Source organism: Microplitis mediator, chromosome 9 (genome assembly GCF_029852145.1).
Source record: "Microplitis mediator isolate UGA2020A chromosome 9, iyMicMedi2.1, whole genome shotgun sequence".
Classification (NCBI taxonomy): Eukaryota; Metazoa; Arthropoda; class Insecta; order Hymenoptera; family Braconidae; genus Microplitis; species Microplitis mediator.
The window spans coordinates 6,012,230-6,031,820 of NC_079977.1; the positions used below are offsets into that span (position 1 = coordinate 6,012,230).

Consider the following 19,591-nt stretch of genomic DNA (forward strand, 5'->3'; position numbering starts at 1 on the left):
GCTAAACGTTATCGTTATCCAACACGCTCTAGATTATACCGAGAAATCCCTTCATTATGCTTCCTTTCATTACAACACCATCTTTTTTAATTTAAGTTTTTTTCTTATTTTATGTTAATTCATATTTTCCTGAGATAACGGACTTTCAAAGTTAAATTGAATTTTTTTTTATCTGCATCAGTGTCAACTAATAATGCGTAATTATTAGGGTGGTCCTTATTTTGGACATTTTCGAATTTTTATGCTCCCAGAGGCTTATGTGGTTCGAAATAAATAAAAAAAAATATCCTTAAAGTTTCAGGTCTCTATCTCAATTTTAACCCGTGCCGCTCAGCGATGTAAGTTTCCCATTTAAATAACACGGGGTTTTTGGCATTGAACGATTAAATTTTTATTCCGGCTAAAGTAATTGTTCGAAAAATTTGAAACTCTGTAGACTTTATCCTCATATAAGCAGCTACTCCTCAGAATTTTTACAGATTTTCAGCTACTATAATTTTGGGGGTACAGCATGATGAAAAAAAAGAAAAAAATTATTTTTTTTATTTTTAGCTAATAGTTTTTTCAAATAACATATCAAATCAGTCTGCATCCTTATCAGAAGTTCTTACTTTTTTTCATTCTCGCACCTAAGTGGGTGAACGGTATATCTTTGTTGCACTAATACAGTAATCAGGAACTTTGCATTAGTTTGCAGTAAAGCGTTCCTTAAAAGGATTTTTTAAATTTATTACGATTACCTCACAAACGGTTTCAATTACGACAGAAAAAAAATTGTCATAAAGTTTGAGCTCTTAATTCCAACAGGACCACGTGCCGCAAATTTCGTTTCCGTGATTTTTTAAATTCATTATATTTATTTATAAAAGAGATCTATTTTATTAATAATTTATTATAGTTAGAAAATCGTAAATTTATTATAGTAAAGAAAATAATTATTTCGATATTATAATGCACAAAACTATCAACCTTTTGTTTATTATTTATTGCTTAAAACAAATAATAAACTTAAAGGTGACCAACTTATTTAAGCAAATATTGAAAGAAATTTAATTTATTGATAATATTTATCAACTGTTAAACTGAGACATAATATGATTAGTGGCATTGATATACCGATCTCAGATATCAATTGAATGCATTATGTATTTTTGAAAAAGACACATTGTCAAATAACATAAACAAAATATTTCTTGAAAAAATCACAAAAAAAATTTTGCGGTAACTCTTCCCGTTAGAATTAAGAGCTTAAACTTTAAGGGAATTTTTTCTGTTGTAATTGAAAAAAAATGCTCCTGATTACTGTATTAGTGCAAAAAAGATATACCGTTCACCCACTTAGGTGCGAGAATGAAAAAAAGTAAGAACTTCTGATAAGGATGTAGACTGATTTGATATGTTATTTGAAAAAACTTTTAGCTGAAAATAAAAAAAAAAATTTTTTTCTTTTTTTCATCATGCTGTACCCCCAAAATTATAGTAGCTGAAAATCTGTGAAAATTCTGAGGAGTAGCTGCTTATATGAGGATAAAGTCTACAGAGTTTCAAATTTTCCGAACAGTTACTTTAGCCGGAATAAAAACTTAATCGTTCAATGCCAAAAACCCCGTGTTATTTAAATGAGAAACTTACATCGCTGTGCGGCACGGGTTAAAATTGAGATAGAGACCTGAAACTTTGAGGATATTTTTTTTTATTTATTTCGAACCACATAAGCCTCTGGGAGCATAAAAATTCGAAAATGTCCAAAATAAGGACCACCCTAGTAATTATTTATTCTGATGAATAATTTTATTTTAGTAGCAATAAATTCAAAATAAAATAAAAATTTCTTGCTGTGATATGAAATAGAACTGACGACAAATTCTACACTTAAAATATAGGTAATAAATATTATATATTGGCTGCAGCATTTCGTGGTGGATTCTATCACTATTCAAACTAGATTATTGAAAAGAATAAACACAAATATTACTAACTGAAAATGTAAAATTTACAGTTTATAGTTGCAATATCGTTATTTTGAGAAACAAATTTTTTAAATTTTAACGTAAAATTTGCTGAGGAAAACTAAGTTTTAAAACATATCGAATGATACTTTGATAATTTTCATCAAATATTACAGTGTGAGAAAGTAAACTTAATACATTGTAAAACTAATGTTTCATACTTTAAAGTTTAAAACTTACTTCTTGGCGCCAAACTGTAACTTTTACAGTTTCGTTTATGAAGCGCCGCGTTACTACACTGTAAAAAATCACCGGGGTAAGTTAAAGCGATGTAGGTGTTAAAATTGACGGTGTTAAATTTTAACCCCGAAAGCGGTGTGAAAATAACGCCGCCGCCGGTGTAAATATTCTTTACCGGTGTTAAAAGAAATTTTTCGGTGTTAAAATATTTTACTTTGGGAATGTGTGCGTGGGTGTGTGTGTATGTCAAAATATTTTTTGCGTTTTATAAGCTTCCCAAAGCTAATACTCTTAGCGGACGCAGTTTACCCCGCTTTTACACCGGTATTTTAACACCGCCGAATTACGCCTCCTACATCGGTGTAATTTCATTTTAACACCGGGCGAAGTTAAAATGAGTTCATTTTTAACACCGCTTTTTTACAGTGTAGGAATGTAATATATGCTCGTTCGAACAGCAGTTATTCCTGTTTTCTTTTTTCCGTGTGGACCAAAAATATAAACGTTTCGCTGAAAAAAAAGTGATTTTTGTCCGACGATAGATTCAAATCAAACTTAAAAACAAATTTATTGAGCGATTTACGAGTTATGTAACAAAAACGTTTTTTTCCGATTTTTATTTGTCGTATAACTTGTAAACTACTCTACCGATCGGATTTAAAATCTAACCAGCTCTAAGTCTTGATGATTCATTCGATTGCCGCAAAGTACCTTCAAATCGCTTGATCCGTTTCAAAGATATCGTAGGACAAAAAAAGTTTACACACATACACACGCGCGCGCGCGGCTGTACGTCTATCTGAAAATGGTCAGAATAACTTCCTAAGACCTAAAAACTTCAACATCTGATGAAAACTCGATACGCGAAAATCGGTCCGAAACCAATAACTTCCTTTTTATTAAAATTTTCAATTTTTTTAGCAGGAAATTTAAAAAATAATTTTAAAATACCGATTAATGGATTGCAACCGCAGACTAATGGCTTTAATTTTAAAAAATCAATTTAATTACGAGCCAAAATTGATAAATATAACTTTTAATTTCAGTGTGATCCTGGTGTAGCAGTAGATCGTTTTTTCTACGCACTGTACACAGAAAAAAAATCAACAGTGATGCCATTTCTATTAGGAACAGCGTGCTCTGAAGTAACAGAAACTCTGGCTAAAATAGTACCATACTGGAACATCGTTCAAGTGTCTTATGGTTCAATAGGACCCGCACTGTCAGATCAATTTGAATTTCCTCTATTTTTGCGAACTGTCGCACCAGACTCTAGTCACAACCCAGCGCGGATTGCTCTCATCAAGTACTTTGGATGGGACACTGTAACAGCTTTATCACAAAATGGAGACATGTACTCGCTGGTAAAGTAAAATTAGTTTGTAATACTTTGATGCAATGTACACATATATAGGTATAGGGATAATAGGTATCATATGTACGTGTAGATAAATGTTTGAATGTGTCTTAGACGACAGTTGCCAAGTTGAATATAATACGAGTTAGAAAACTTGATGATCAAAGTACTTGTCTTCCTTGACAGCTTACTCTGTGTTAGTGGAGCCCGGATATTGTTCAGTCAACCAAGAAGTGGTACTTGTTGCTGAGGTCAGGGCCACTTTCGAGACACTTTATTTGTTATTATATTCATCCTTACAAAACGCTTTTCTTTACCATTTTATTATTAATATAATTTTATTAAACATCATTGTTATATACATGACATATATATTTATATGTTGAAATTAATATTCTCATAATCAAATAACTAGGTCAGTAAAAATAATTAAATTTTAATTTTTTAATAAAATTAATTTATAAACTTTTTTAATTTAAATAAGAATTTTTTTTTGGAGTTTACTCCTTAAGAATCGATTTTCATATAAGGAGCCCGGTATGGAAAAAATATGAGGTGTAAAATCTACTCAACGAATGACCTCGTTACGACTTTCACTTTTCAGGGGTAAGTGTATAGGGTATCCTACGGGGCACCGTACGACTGCATTGTATGTATACCATATACCTATACATATATATATATATATATATATATATATATATTTTTTTTTTTTTTGATCACCATATTTTTTACAACACCGAGTGCTGGGTCTATATTTCCTATAGGATTTCTATGGGATGTCTCTGGAATTTCCAGAGAATTTAACTGGCAATAATTCTAATTAAATTTTAATTTACTTGTATCACCCATCGTGTTTCACAAGACTTTACATTCGAATTCTCCCTTTTCTCGCCTCTTTTTAATTTTTGCGGCTGTGGCCCGACTTGTGCTTATGACTGAACTGCATCATTCCGGTGATGCCCTGCTACCTCCCTTGTGCAATGAAGGTGCAGTTGGCTAGGAAAGCCACAGAGAAAAGCTAGCCAGTACAGTTTCGGTTTTGGGTGAAGCTCCAGTGGTCGATAAAATTCCCATTTTACCGATCACTGAATCCTCATCCCGCCCCTAACGATCAGAGACCTTCGTTCGAGCCCAACGCGGGGCTGCGGTCACCCAGCCAAATAGTAACCATGCTCGATGCTACTTAACTTCGGTGATCGCCCGAGCCACGCGTGTGCCAAACAGCTGCCTCAGCCGCTGTTAACTGGCGATAATTCTATTTTTTTCTACAACACCGAGTGCTGGGTCTATATTTCCTATGGGATTTCTATGGGAAGTCTCTGGGATTTCCAGAGAATTTAACTGGCGATAATTCTATTTTTTTTTACAACACCGAGTGCTGGGTCTATATTTCCTATGGGATTTCTATGGGAAGTCTCTGGGATTTCCAGAGAATTTAACTGGCGATAATTCTATTTTTTTTTACAACACCGAGTGCCGGGTCTATATTTCCTATGGGATTTCTATGGGAAGTCTCTGGGATTTCCAGAGAATTTAACTAGCGATAATTCTATTTTTTCTATGGGATTTCTATGGGATTTCTCTGGGATTTCCAGAGAATTCAACTGGCGATAATTCTATTTTTTTTTTACAACACCGAGTGCTGGGTCTAGATTTTCTATGGGATTTCTATGGGATTTCTCTGGGATTTCCAGAGAATTTAACTGGCGATAATTCTATTTTTTTCTACAACACCGAGTGCTGGGTCTATATTTTCTATGGGATTTCTATGGGATTTCTCTGGGATTTCCAGAGAATTTAACTGGCGATGATTCTATTTTTTTTCTACAACACCGAGTGCTGGGTCTATATTTTCTATGGGATTTCTATGGGATTTCCAGAGAATTCAACTGGCGATAATTCTATTTTTTTCTACAACACCGAGTGCTTGGTCTATATTTCCTATGGGATTTCTCTGGGATTTCCAGAGAATTTAACTGTCGATAATTCTATTTTTTTTTACAACACCGAGTGCTGGGTCTATATTTTCTTTTCTAAAATATTAGAGTCCTAGACTCTCGACAAAACCGTGTCGATGTCATGTCGAGGGGTATGTAGAGGGCATCTCGAGGTGTTGGACTGGTAGAGCACTCGGCGCGATACCGAATTGGTCCAGACCAATCTGGGTTCGATTCCGTGTTCAGGCTATCTTTATTTTTGTCAATTTATCTATAAATTGTCTTATTGAGAAGGTTATTCGCATGGTTGTATGTTTAGGTTTCCACTATATTTAAATGGAACAAGTTTACAAATTGTCGCACTCAAATTTACTTGTCGCACGCAGATAATCGTATAACGCACACAAATGTCGTGGAAACAGTTTAATGGGCAAACAACTATTTGGCGAACACAAGAGCGTGGGCTAAGATAGCACTTATATTGCATGAATGATCAAAAAAAATTATTTAAAAACTACGCTCACTAGAGTGGCGGCGCGCGCATGCCGAAACTGCCGCGCAAAAGCTGATTTTCAATGTTAAATTAAAATTATAAATATTGGAGCTACAATTCGAGGAGTCGAGAACTATTTTACTAAAATTTTCTGCTTTTTCAGAAACTATTTTAATATTTGAGTTATCACTGATTCTTTTTGAGATTTTGCCAAAAAGCTGGACGGCCAATTTTTTTAACGGTTTTTTGTTCATAACAATTGTAATTTTATTTTTCCAAAAAACCAAATCCAAAAAACGTCTTTTTCTAGACGCCATTCTGGATCGTTTAAGCTATCAACTATATTTTTAGGAGACCTATAACTATTTTTTGCAGGAAGTCAACTTCTCGACTAGACTAAAATAGAATAAAAATACATTATTTATGTATCTTCATTGATTCGTTTATTCGCCATTTGATATGGTATTAATCTTTCTCTTAGATTAGTAAGCCTTTAATTCTGTGCCTATTTAGACAGTCGATCTGAAGGAGTAAACTCCAATCGTGCGTCGGAGTTGACACACACACACTTTTTTTTAAAAGTGTTCATGTATTTACAAAGTAGGGCAAGTTGGTTCATATCAGGTAATGTCGGAATTTTTTTTTTAAGCTGTATCTTATTTCACCCTCTCTCGAGAATTGTTAAAAATCTGTTTCATTAATCAGATTAAAATATTGTAAATAATAAAATATAAAATTGCAAAATAATTTCTTGTTTTTTTATATAAATTAATATTAATTTGTTACAGGCAGTTAACGATCTTGTAACTGAATTAGAACAGGCTAATATAACATGTACAGCAACGATAACTTTCGGCGAAAATGATTATAAAGAACAACTTAAATTACTGAAGGTAAGTTTTATAACTTTAATTTTAACTCAAGTAAATTAATAGAATAGATTATTGCTATTAATCTACTTTTCTCACGACGAATAATTTGTAGAAAGGAATATTATACTGCACGGAAAAAAATAAATCTTTAAAATTAGTGTTTGAAATTATAACCCGGAACCCGGGTGACAATATGGGGAATTTTAACATTCCAAATAATACATTTTATAATACGTGTCGTCGATTTTCTAAGTACACTGTAAAAAATCACCGGGGCAAGTCCGAGGGGTGTAGGTGTTAAAATCGTCGGTGTTAAATTTCAACACAGATAGTAGTGTGAAAATAACGCCGCCACTGGTGTAAATATTCTGTACTGGTGTTAAAAAAAATTCTCCGGTGTTAAAATAACGCTGCCGCCGGTGTAGATATTCTTTACCGGTGTTAACATATTTTACTTTGTGAATATTTTTACTTACTCGGTCACTATACTTGTTAAGAATTTAATGCATGGTCATGCATGATTGAACATGATTTTACATTGTCATTAATACCTTTGCATCATTCGTGCAGTATCATGGATGATTATTCGTGATTGAGTTTGGTCATGTATGAATCATGCGTGACTATTCTTTCCTCGTCATGCATGATTGAACGTGATTTTACATGGTCATGTATGCCTTTGCATGAGCCATGCAAAGTCATGCATGATCATTTATGATTGTGCTAGGCCATGTATGGTTCATGCATGATATTGCATGAATCATGTACGGCTATTCCTTCCTCGTCATGCATGATTGACCATGATTTAATATAGGCATGCATGCCTTTGCATGAATCATGCAGTGTCATGGATGATTATTCATGATTGAGCTTGGTCATGCATGAATCATGCGTGACTATTCTTTCCTCGTCATGCATGATTGAACGTGATTTTACATGGTCATGTATGCCTTTGCATGAGCCATGCAAAGTCATGCATGATCATTAATGATTGAGCCAGGCCATGTATGGTTCATGCATGATATTTCATGAATCATGTACGATTATTCTTTCCTCGTCATGCACGATTGAACATGGTTTTGCATGATCATACGTGCCTGTGCATAAATCGTGCAAAGTCATGCCTGAATCATGCACGATCATGCCTGGATTATGCACGATCATGAATGATACATGCAAGGTCAAGCATGATCGTGTATGATGATTTTTTCCCGGGGTGTATCAGTTACGATTTTTAAAGTTCAAATAGTAATTTTTCTTGGATAGACAATAAATTTTCATATTTATTCTGTAATTATTCACGTTTTAATGATAAATAAAAAAATTACTATTTAGAATGATAGTATTTACTGATCACTTTATCATTATATTACTTGTCGTTCTCAATTTATATAGTTCATTTTTTCCGTGTTGTGGAAAACAATTTTTCATAAAAATAGAATAAAGAATAAACAATATTCTGTATAATAATCAGCTTAATCAGACCCATACGTTTCTTATAGTAAAAATGTCCCAAAACTTACGGCTGTACTCAATTTGACAAATTATCACGGATATTATTTAGATGCAATGATGAACACATGATGAATTTTTAAATAGAATTCGACTTATGATTCTTCAATTTAAAAAATTTTTTTTTTCAATACCACTTAACACCTGAACAAAAATTAACACCACCACCGGGGCGATTTTAACACCGTTTTCGGGGTTAAATTTAACACCGATAACCTAAACACTATTGCGTGGATTTACATCGGTTTTTCTTAGTATCCCGTACAAAAATGGATCACTGACTGATCAATCATTGATCACGGATTGATCAACAACTCATCGTTAATTGATCAATAATTTATCAGTCAGTAATCAACCACAGATCAATAAGAGATCACTTAAAGATCAATAACTGATCACTCTGAGGAGAATAATCTGATAGTGATCAATCAGAGATCAGTTAGAGATCACCCAGTAATCAATCAGCGATAACCTATAGATCATTCGGAAATCGCATAAAAATTGTCCAGTGTTTAAATGAAAATCACAATTTTTATGATATCTCCGAGTGATCTATAGATTGTCGCTGATTGATCACTGGGTGATCTCTAACTGATCTCTGATTGATCACTATCAGATTATTCTCCTCAGAGTGATCAGTTATTGATCTTTAAGTGATCTCTTATTGATCTGTGGTTGATTACTGACTGATAAATTAACGATGAGTTGTTGATCAATCCGTGATCGATGATTGATCAGTCAGTGATCAATGAGTGATCAATCCATTTTTGTACGGGATGTCAAAATACCCACTCTATTTGCGTACTTTTTAAAACAAAAATATTGTCATGCACCAATTCATTAATTTTTTTTTTAAATTCTCCTCTAATTAGTAATTAAAGTTTGGATTACACGCTAATTTATCGAATCATAATTAAAATTTAAATTTTTATATTAATTAAAAATAATTGGTAATTATTTCTTTTTCACTCAGGACTTGGACACGAGAATAATTATTGGAAGTTTTTCACCAAAACTCGCACCTCTACTATTTTGTGAAGTTAGTATTATCTTTTTTACAATATTTCGTTTTTTTTCAATATATATATAATGTATATGTAACATACTTTTACGAGAGTCATATTTCACAGTATGATCAATAGAGTGTAATCATGAGCAAAGTGGATTTATAGGATTTATTGGTCTGAAAATTTTTATCTCATGATATAATATTAATATTTTTTTATTTTCGTCATCATTATTTTTATTACGTGGATTAAGACTTTAGAAAAATTGAAAGGACTCTGATCAAATAAAAGAAAAAAAACTATTTTCGGTTTAAGTTAGTTTAGTACCTTTTTTTTCTGACTGTTAATAAATGAAAAGGGATGATTGAGAGACTTTTTTTATATCACCAATTTGACTGAGTGATTTTTTTATATTTTTTCATTACACTGAAAATAGGTTTCTGCTGTATAGTACTCGAGACCAAACTTTTATATTCAACAGTTGACCAAAAAAAAAAAATAAACACAAAAAATCCTAAAAAAAATTTATTGCGAACGTCAATAATCTAAACAACTTGATCAGTTTTGTTTTTAATCTTCAGTATTTGCATACAAAATGACAAGATAAAAAAAAATAAGCAAATTGTAAAGCCAACACGTCGATATATTTACATCTATCTCCTGTACTGAACTGAGCTTGTGTGATATGTTCTGTACATATCGCCTAGAGGATTTCGGTCGAACATTTCTCAACAACATTTTCATGACGCGGCCTTCTCATCCTTCATTTTAGATACGAGGGCAGAGATGAGAGCGAAAGCTTATTTTCGTGCAATATCTATCCCACTTGTAAGCGAGATACAACTCGACAATATCATTTCTCATTTTTCTCTTTCGCTTATTCTTTCTTTGTGAGCCCTAGTCTATGGGGCTGCGGTGTTTGAGTAGCAATAATGTCATAAATAAATTTTTAATAAAATTCGATGGGTTTTGAATGAAATTAAATTAAATTGGATAAGAGAATTTTTTTATTTGAATAAAAAAAAAAACGTCATGACCGAAAGAAGAAAAGGATAATATATTTTACTTTTTAAATTTTTCTTTTGTCGGGATACAAAGACGAAAATTGATCAATTGGAGATACAGTTGTCCAATGTAAATTGAATTTAGATGATTGGTATAGTCCTAAGTAAATCACTATTTTAAATTTAAATTACGCTTTACAAAATAAATTAAATAGTTTAATCAAATTGTATCAATGAATAGAAATTTGTACTTTCAGCTTTGAAATTTTTAATTAAATTGGGAAAAAATAATCATTGAAAAAAAAACAAGAAAATCTGGAAAACGATTGATCCTGCGCCCGTGTAAAAAAAAAATTAAAAAGTGATGACCATTCTAAGCTTCAAAACGTGGCACAATGAAGAACTTTTTTTAAACGATTTTCAAGCTTCTGAAAACCCAGAAAAAAAAATTGACTTCCCGAGTCAAAATTACAAAAGAAGTTTGAGCCTCAAAAGCCTCAAGAAATTTTTATAAAAGATCAAAAACAGATCAATTAGTTCAAATACAGACCAATTAGTCCAAATTCAGTCCAGTTAGACTAAAATCAAATCAAATTTTTCGACCCGGGAACCTAAACTTGGTAAAAGCGGACAAAGTTACCACGTTTAGGTTCAAATCACCTTTTTAATGCATGGATCTTCATATTCGAAAAAGATGATTTGAATTTCCTTACTCTTGTGTAGGATTTGGCGGCTCAAATCGCCTTTTTTATTTTGACTCGGGTTAATACTACAAAATAACATTATTTAGAGCAAAATACGTTCCGAAAAAACTGATTTCGAACTAGTTTTAAACGTTTTTCGTTTTAGCATATCTTAATAATATGAAGATATTTATTGAAGTTTCGAAAGTTTAAAAAAAGTTCGTCGTTGTGTCACGTTTTAAAGTTTAGAATAGTCAACACTTTTTTAACCTTTTTTTTTACACGGGCGGGCCAGTCCCAAATCTTATCGGTGTTTTCGAGCTTTTTTAGCTCGAAGATATTATCATGAACGCATTTTCGACCTCGAAAAAAATCACGTCCTACCTCGAACTAAGAAAATTCAAAAATTCCGTTCTCCATAAAAATGGCCAAAAATTAATTGTTCAAAAGTAACAACCACTAACAATTTCCGTACGAAAAAAATATATATCCGGGATATAGACGGGCAAAATTGAATATATGCGGCATATATTCAGATTTTCCCGACTATATACGGATATATACTTTTTTCCGTACGGGTTAAATAATTTTCTTTAACAACATCCCAATTGTTTTACTTTGAACGTCTCTATTTTTCAAACTATCGATACTACAATATTTTTTATTGAAACCAAAATTATAGGAAACTAAATTTTCTTTATAATAGTTTCCTACTTCATCAATTTACCTCCAGCAGTTCTAAAAAAATCGACAGTAAAGAAATACATTAAAAACAAAATAACGTTTAGAACTTTAATTATGTGTTTATTGAATAAAATATTAATATAAAATTTTTTTATTAAAAAAAAATTTCTTATTATCATTTTTATATATTTTTTCTTCCTTTATTAATGACATTTTAATATACCAGTAAGTCGAGCGACTTTCATAAATATCAGCGTGTACAGGAGTAACGACGTAGCAACGCGATGAAAAAGAATACAAAGAAAAAAATAAAAAATATAACGTAGGTGTGAAAATAAAATTTAAAAAATACAGAGTACCCAACAATATCGAGTAAAGTGAGAGAAAAAGTTTAAAAAAGTTGATTCCACTAATTAACGCAGTGCTGAGCTTCATCTTTGTAACAACCGTATCTCGTTAATTTAATGAAAGATAAAATATATACATGTATACATATATATTCATGCATACAAAATAAAAAAGATTGAAGTATATTTTACAATTGCATACTATTCATACAATTATTCTTCACATTTACTCTTAATTGCTTTAAAAAAATTTAACTTCCTCAATAAATTTTATTTTTTCGCCAGATAAAGTAAATTTAAAAAATTTATTTCCAGGCATACAAATTAGGAATGCACGCTGGTGACTATGCATGGATCTTACCAGGGGAAACAATCGACTTATCTGGGATGACTGTAGATTGGTGGCATTCACCAGGGTCAGGTGATTGTTCACCCTCGCAACTTACGCAGACTCTCAATGGTCTCATTATTGTTAATAGCTATGGCACAGTTTTAACTCAAGAACTGAGCTCTTCGGGTCTGGTATGTGCTTTTTATTCATATATTCATACTCATACTTACACCTTCTTACAAACAATACACTCATGAATACTTGTCATTATCTATATTATTAAGAGAATAAGGAAAATTTTGTTCCCGCCATATCTATATGATAGAATTAGTTAATGTTATTGAAATTGGTATCATTAGATAGGTCTTGGCTTGAATTTGTGCCTTTTCATAGTTTAAACTCTTTTCAATTGCCAAGTATTGAGATAAATAGATTTATCTATATCATTCGAATTACATTTAAATTACGCGGGAAAAAAGACGATCGTATTTATTTTCTTTAAATAAATTAATACTTTAATTATTCTGTCACTAAATATGACTGAATGTCACTGAATATATACTTATATTATTTATATCGCGTTATTTATTCCAAAATGACAGATTTTTATACTCCCTTTTGGTTTTAGGAAGCTTCTCAAAGCCAAAAAAGTGTGCATAGAAAAAAAAAGGATTCATTGACACAAAAAATCTTTACTCGTCTAAAGAAAATTTTTACTTACCCCAATAAATTTTTTGCATTGTGAATTGAAAACAAAAATTTATTTATATAGAACTAGAAAAAATTACTTAGCGCAAGGAATTATTTCTTGACCAAAAAAATCTTTTCTCGTCCCAAGACAATTTTTGTATTTAATTGATAATGCATAAAATTTCTTGGTGCAAATTAAAATTTTTCGCGGCAAGGAATCCTTTTTTTCTGCGTATTTTATAAATTTAGTAGTGATATTTGGGTAGTCGGGCAGTGACTGCAGGTTGCTCGTAATATCTAATACATTACATAAAATATCATACTATCGCTTTTATTTTTTTACATGAAAAAGCTCATGTTATTTTTCACTATAAAAAATGTTGTCAAAATATTTTCTTTTTTGCACAAACAAAAAAATGTTTTTTCAAGTACTTAATGGGTACTAGACATTCAGCCAGTGTAGCTGCCAGAATATAACAATTCAATTTATTCAGCTATTAAAATTATTTGAAATGAATTTCACAATAATTCAATCGTAAAGCGTTTCACTGTTGCTTCACACGATTTTTTATTTTTACAAACCGCCATAGTGAAAATATAAGATTTTTTCGACATCTGTAAATACTCAAAAAGTCGATCTTGAGGCTGGAATTTATCTTTGAGAAGGTATAAGTTTCAGAGAGATAAATTTTATTGTGAGCCATTATTTACCCTAGTAGCATTCTTAGGGATGTCTTACATAAATCTGTATCTAAATCTTTTCGCTATGGGGAGACCGATGGCTTTTTAACATCAAAATCGATCCTCAGCATGTGTCAAGTTTTCCTCCATTAATAATTAATCTGTTGCAGAATAAATAGTTTTATATAAACTAATATAAGCGTGTAAATTTTATATCCACTTTTACCGTGAGTTCATGTATGGACGATAAATTGATTAGATTTTTTATAAATGTATTAAACCTGGAAATTTCGGTTCTTTTCATTAATACCTAGTATAGCATTCTTACAGAAGTCTTGTATAAATCTGTATCTTGAGTCTTACATGCATTTCTTAAACTTAGTAACGTGGGGCAAGATTTTGTCCATAAGATGTCTTTTGTAAATCTGCTCTATATAGCTTACCTAAAAAACTTGGGTAAAACGCGTGAGGTCAAACTTGTTGCAGAATTTCTTAAGATACCAGCATATTTTTACCACTACTCTTTAAGTTGTGTTTTCAGCATTATGTACTATAGAGTCTGTTATAGAGTTATTGCATTTGAGTGCAGAGCAGTTCTAGAAAAAAAGCACAAAGACTTAAGAATATCTGCAACAAATCTTTTCCTAAAATCTTTGATAAACATCTTGCTTAAAATTTCCTGCAAACCGTATTCAGAATTTTCATAAGTTTTCGCACGGATTAAGTGATACTAGAATATATATTGTAATAACTGATAACTTATAAATTAATAACATTATATATCAATAATAATACACTTAGAAAAGAAAGGCAAAGAAAGATAGTTTATTGAGATACAGAATGATCGCTGTTATGCTGTCAATATATGCCCTAGTAGCAATTTGGTAAAATTCTTGTGCCAGCATGGGTCAAGATACTTTAGAAAGTTTTCAGATCAAGAATTGGTCCAGATTCTTGACCAAGACTATTGGTCAAGACTTGAGCCAGACTGTGATCAGAATTTGTCAAGAATTTGACCAGAAATCTGCGGCCATCTATTGCTAAACTTTGGGACTATCCGATAGAGTAGAGGCTCTCATTCTATATTAGTTTCATTTACAATACTGTAGTCGAGAAGTGAGTTCTCTGTAGAAAATGAATCTAGTTTTTTTTTAAATACGAGTGACAGCTTATTGAATTCGTCATTAAATTTGACAAGACATTTTTTTTACAAATAAAAATAGCAATTTTTATAAGTCAAAATCAAATAGAGAAAACGTGAGACTCTGATTATTAGCAGTAACTCAAAAATTAATAGAGGAAGCGTAAAATTAAAAAACGATTATGAAAGAAGAAGTAATTTTCTATGAAATTGTCACAACTTCTGGAATTCTATTCCCATTATTTATAATTTTAATTTTTCATCTTAATCTATTGAAAAACTTCCGAAATTTTTCAAGTACTAAAAAATTCTGGAAATCAATTTTTCTAGGTATTACTACAAACTCAATGCGTAATTGTAAAAAAATAACATTTTTAAACTTGTTGACTACAGTCGACTCTGTCTAAAGGTTCTGTGCCTAAAGGTTCCCGCTGTCTATAGGTTCCAGGATACATTGCTTAAAGGTTCCCGGATATTACCCCCCCCCCCCCGCTTTCTCGAGTGACGAATCACAATTCAGTTTTCGAGCGCTAACTTTAAATGCACGTTTTTTTGAGGTTATGTTTACTGCGCAATGTGTTCGTTTTAGCGTGTGCCTCGGCGCTTGAGGGAATATATTGTAGGGGAAGTGCTGATGGTGGGGAGGGAACCTTTAGGCAATGGTTCTGTCCCGACGTGGAACCTTTAGACAGAGTGGACTGTAGACTATAAATGAGAACCTCTGCAACACTATACTTTTCACATTCAAGTGGAAAGGAGGGGAATAGGTGCGCGCTCGTCGTCTTTTGCGTTTTTCGCGCAAGTTTATATCAAGAATCTGGGCATGACCCAGACCTAAACAAGAATCTGGTCAAATTCTGGTCACAGACTGGCCCAAGTCTGTCGGCAGTCTGGATAAAGAATCTTGATCAAGTGTCTTGGTCAAGAATTGTCCAATTCTTTACAAAGTGCTTCTCCAAATATCTTGCCAAAGAATCTTGCTCAATTCCATTGCTACTAGGGTGATTGACTGACTCTATACAGTCGCGTTTCTACAAAACAAGAGAAGAAGGCATTTGTTTTCTAGATATTCAAATATTTAAAAAGATCAGTTTCACATTCGTTACAGTATAATAACAATAATACCACTTGATACAAATGATGTATTTGAGCATACGCGAAAACTGATCCACCATTCGTATCACGGAGGTTTTAACCTTATTTTATTATGGATGGATATGCTAATGGAAATATCCATTAGCATTAAAATATCGACAGGGAAAAATTATATTGTTGTAGTATCAAATTTTTTTCCATGTAGAAATAATTCTCTCGCAATTTGCAGAAAGAACACTTTTTACATGCGTTACCTACATCTTTTCTAAGTCTGCTGCAAAATACTCTTAAGAACGTTAATGACGTCAGTTGCTTAAGACAAGATGAATGCTACTAGCATTCAACACTATGATGCTTTAGATACCTATCCTTCGAACAAAAACTGTTATATGACTGAGTTTATGAACACCCACCCTGTAGTCAAATAAATAATGAGACAGAAGTCGTTAGAGTGAAAATTTAATATTTCCTCGACTCCTTTTGAAATTTTCCTGAAACCCAGCTTACAATTAAATCGGCTTTTCCTCTGTAGTTAATAACATTTTTATTTACTGTAAGTTTTATCAAACTGACACAGAAATAAGTAATTACAACTTGATTTATAAATTTGCAAAAAAAAAAAATTTTCATAGTATTCATTGTTAATAAGCTTATAAAAAAAAATCATATAAAATAACAAAACAAATAGGACTACTCCAATATTTTTCTCTAAAATTATGATGACTTCCTGGTAAAATTGAGAAAAAAGTATGAAAAATACTTGTCCCTTATAATAATTACGTTGAATGAACTTGATAGTAGCTTTCTATCATAGTTTGTTAAAAGCACTCGAAACAATATTTTCCGATAAGAAATTCAATAAATTATTTCTTAAGCTTTCTTTACAGCCAATATATTTTGATACTCTTGAGTGCACGATAAAATTTAATTTTAAATTTAGAATATATTCCTTTAGAAAATTTTGCCTCCATTTCAATAAAATTTTACAAGTCTGGTATATTATTAAAAGTAATGGCATTAAAGATTGAAGTGACGTAAAAATTAATTATGGTATGTCAAAAATTATTATCAATGATAACAACAATAATCTAAAAAACATATATAAGAGGAAAACATCACAAAACACGAAAGAAAATCGATAAGCCGACGGTATTTGAATTTTAGCAGCAAACGTGACTATTAGTGTCCGATGGTTTAAAAATCGATGGAAAGGATAGTATTGGATAATATCGGGGTTGCTTGTAACATGTCTATTGTTACACTAGCGTGCAATGAATTTCTATTTCTACTCGAGCTTCTCCATACATTAGTGACTAGTCCATTACTATAAAAAATGAACCACTAAATTTTTCCCATGTGCCAGATTGATTATGTCACTTAAGTTTTTATTTCGAGACACGTTCAAATTTAATTTCTCAATTTAATTTTTCCTCTTATGACTTTCACAAAATTGTTTATTGAAAAAAAAAATAAATAAATAAAATAAAAGTAAAGAATACAAATTTTAATATGAAAATATGAATCGATCCACATGTAAAATTCAAAATCATAATTTTAGTTTAGTATAAGTGTGTTTTTCTATAAAATTTTATCAGCCTATATATATATTAGACTGCGCCAAAAAAAAGACTTTTTTTTCCGATACTGTGAAAATATTATTCCTAATGACCAAAAAAAAATATTGTGCAAGTATGAGCCCTTACTATTGATATTAAGAGGCGTATCGTTACGACTATTAGTTTTTTGACAGAAATTTCATTTTTTACCTAAAACTCGTAAATCATCTATCTAAAAAATTTGAGCAATGTATATTCTTAAAGGAAATTGAATTCCCTACAAAAAATCTCTCTTAGTAAATTGATGTAAAACGAGCCGTTTTCTTGTAACCGTACCTTAAACATTGATGTGTTTTTTAAATTCTTTGTTTCTATTTTGGAATTTTGTAACTACTAGAAATATTGAAATTTTTTTTAGTCAAGATATATATTCTTAAAGGAAATTTAATGCTCTACAAAAAAGGTCTCTTAACATTTTATGCTGAATTCACTCCTTCGAAAGTTATTCAAGGTTGAAGTTGAGTCAAAACGACTTCAATAACCTGCATAACTTTCGAAGGAGTGAATTTAGAAAAAAATGTTAAGAGACCTTTTTTGTAGAGCATTAAATTTCCTTCAAGAATATGTACCTTGACTAAAAAAAATTTTAATATTTCTAGTAGTTACAAAAATCCAAAATAGAAACAAAGAATTTAAAAAACAAATCAATGTTTAAGGCACGGTTACAAGGAAACGGCTTCCCGGGAAAAACGGATTAGATCTGACCAGATATAATTATATCTGGTCAGATCTAATTATATCTGATCAGATCTATTTATATCTGGTTAGATATGGGATTTGAGATATAATAAGATCTAGTTATATCTGATCAGATCTAAACAGATATAACTATATCTGAATTGAAAAATACATCAGATCTGATTATATCTAGTCATATCTGATCAGATCTAAACAGATATAACTATATCTGAGTTGAAAAATCCATCAGACATGATCAGATCTAGGCATATCTGATCAGATCTAAACAGATATAACTATATCTGAGTTAAAAAATTCATTAGACATGATCAGATCTAGTCATATCTGATCAGATCTAAACAGTTATAACTATATCTGGATTGCAAAATACATTAGTCATGAAAAGGTCTTATCATATCTGGCCAGATCTAAACAGATATAACTATATCTGAATTGCAAAATGCATTAGACATGAAAAGGTCTTATCATATCTGGCCAGATCTAAACAGATATAACTATATCTGGATTGCAAAATACATTAGACATGAAAAGGTCTTATCATATCTGGCCAGATATAACTATATCGAAGTTGTCAACAGCATCAGATTCGATCAGATCTGATTAAGTAGTTACCCGGGGAAAATGATTTAGATCTGACCAGATAAAATTATATCTTTGCAAATCATTTATATCTGATCAGAACTAATAATTACACATGATCAGATCTTATTATATCTGGCCAACCACCGTTTATATCCGGTCAGATCTAATGAAATATAATTAGATCTAGGCTAGATAAACTGTCAGACATGATTATATCTAGTCAGATCGGCGTATATGTCGTAAGATCTGACCAGATATAACTATATCTGAACTAAATACAACAATTAACATAATCAGATCTTGTTATATCTGCTCAGATATAATCATGAAAATTGTTCATATCTGATTATTTACATTCACGCGATCACATACGTGGAGCAGCGCAGTGGATAGCGTTAAAGACTTTGGATCTGAAGGATGCAGGTTCGAGCCCAGCAGTCATCGGGATTTTTTCATCAATCAAATTCATGTATAACTCTTCTAAGTAACGTTTCTAATACGTTATATTACATTTCGGATCGAATGAAAACTATATTATTTTTTTTTTGCAATTTAATTTTGTTTTTTTAATAGGGATCCCGGGAAAAAAGGTTTAGATCTGGCCACATATAATTATATCTGATCAGATCTGTCCAGATCTCGTCAGATAGAGACAATTTAAAGATCTG

The 19,591-nt window shown here is 31.5% G+C and overlaps 1 protein-coding gene across 1 annotated transcript in view; it reads left to right on the top strand.

Moving 5' to 3' along the window:
* LOC130675077 (gamma-aminobutyric acid type B receptor subunit 2) overlaps window positions 1-19,591 on the top strand; it is a 107,011-nt gene that overhangs the window by 45,458 nt on the left and 41,962 nt on the right. Inside the window, exons 4-7 of the mRNA XM_057480562.1 lie at window positions 3,236-3,553; window positions 6,768-6,872; window positions 9,337-9,402; window positions 12,404-12,610. Of these exons, the coding sequence (XP_057336545.1) occupies window positions 3,236-3,553; window positions 6,768-6,872; window positions 9,337-9,402; window positions 12,404-12,610 (696 nt within the window). The remainder of the gene's footprint in view (window positions 1-3,235; window positions 3,554-6,767; window positions 6,873-9,336; window positions 9,403-12,403; window positions 12,611-19,591) is intronic.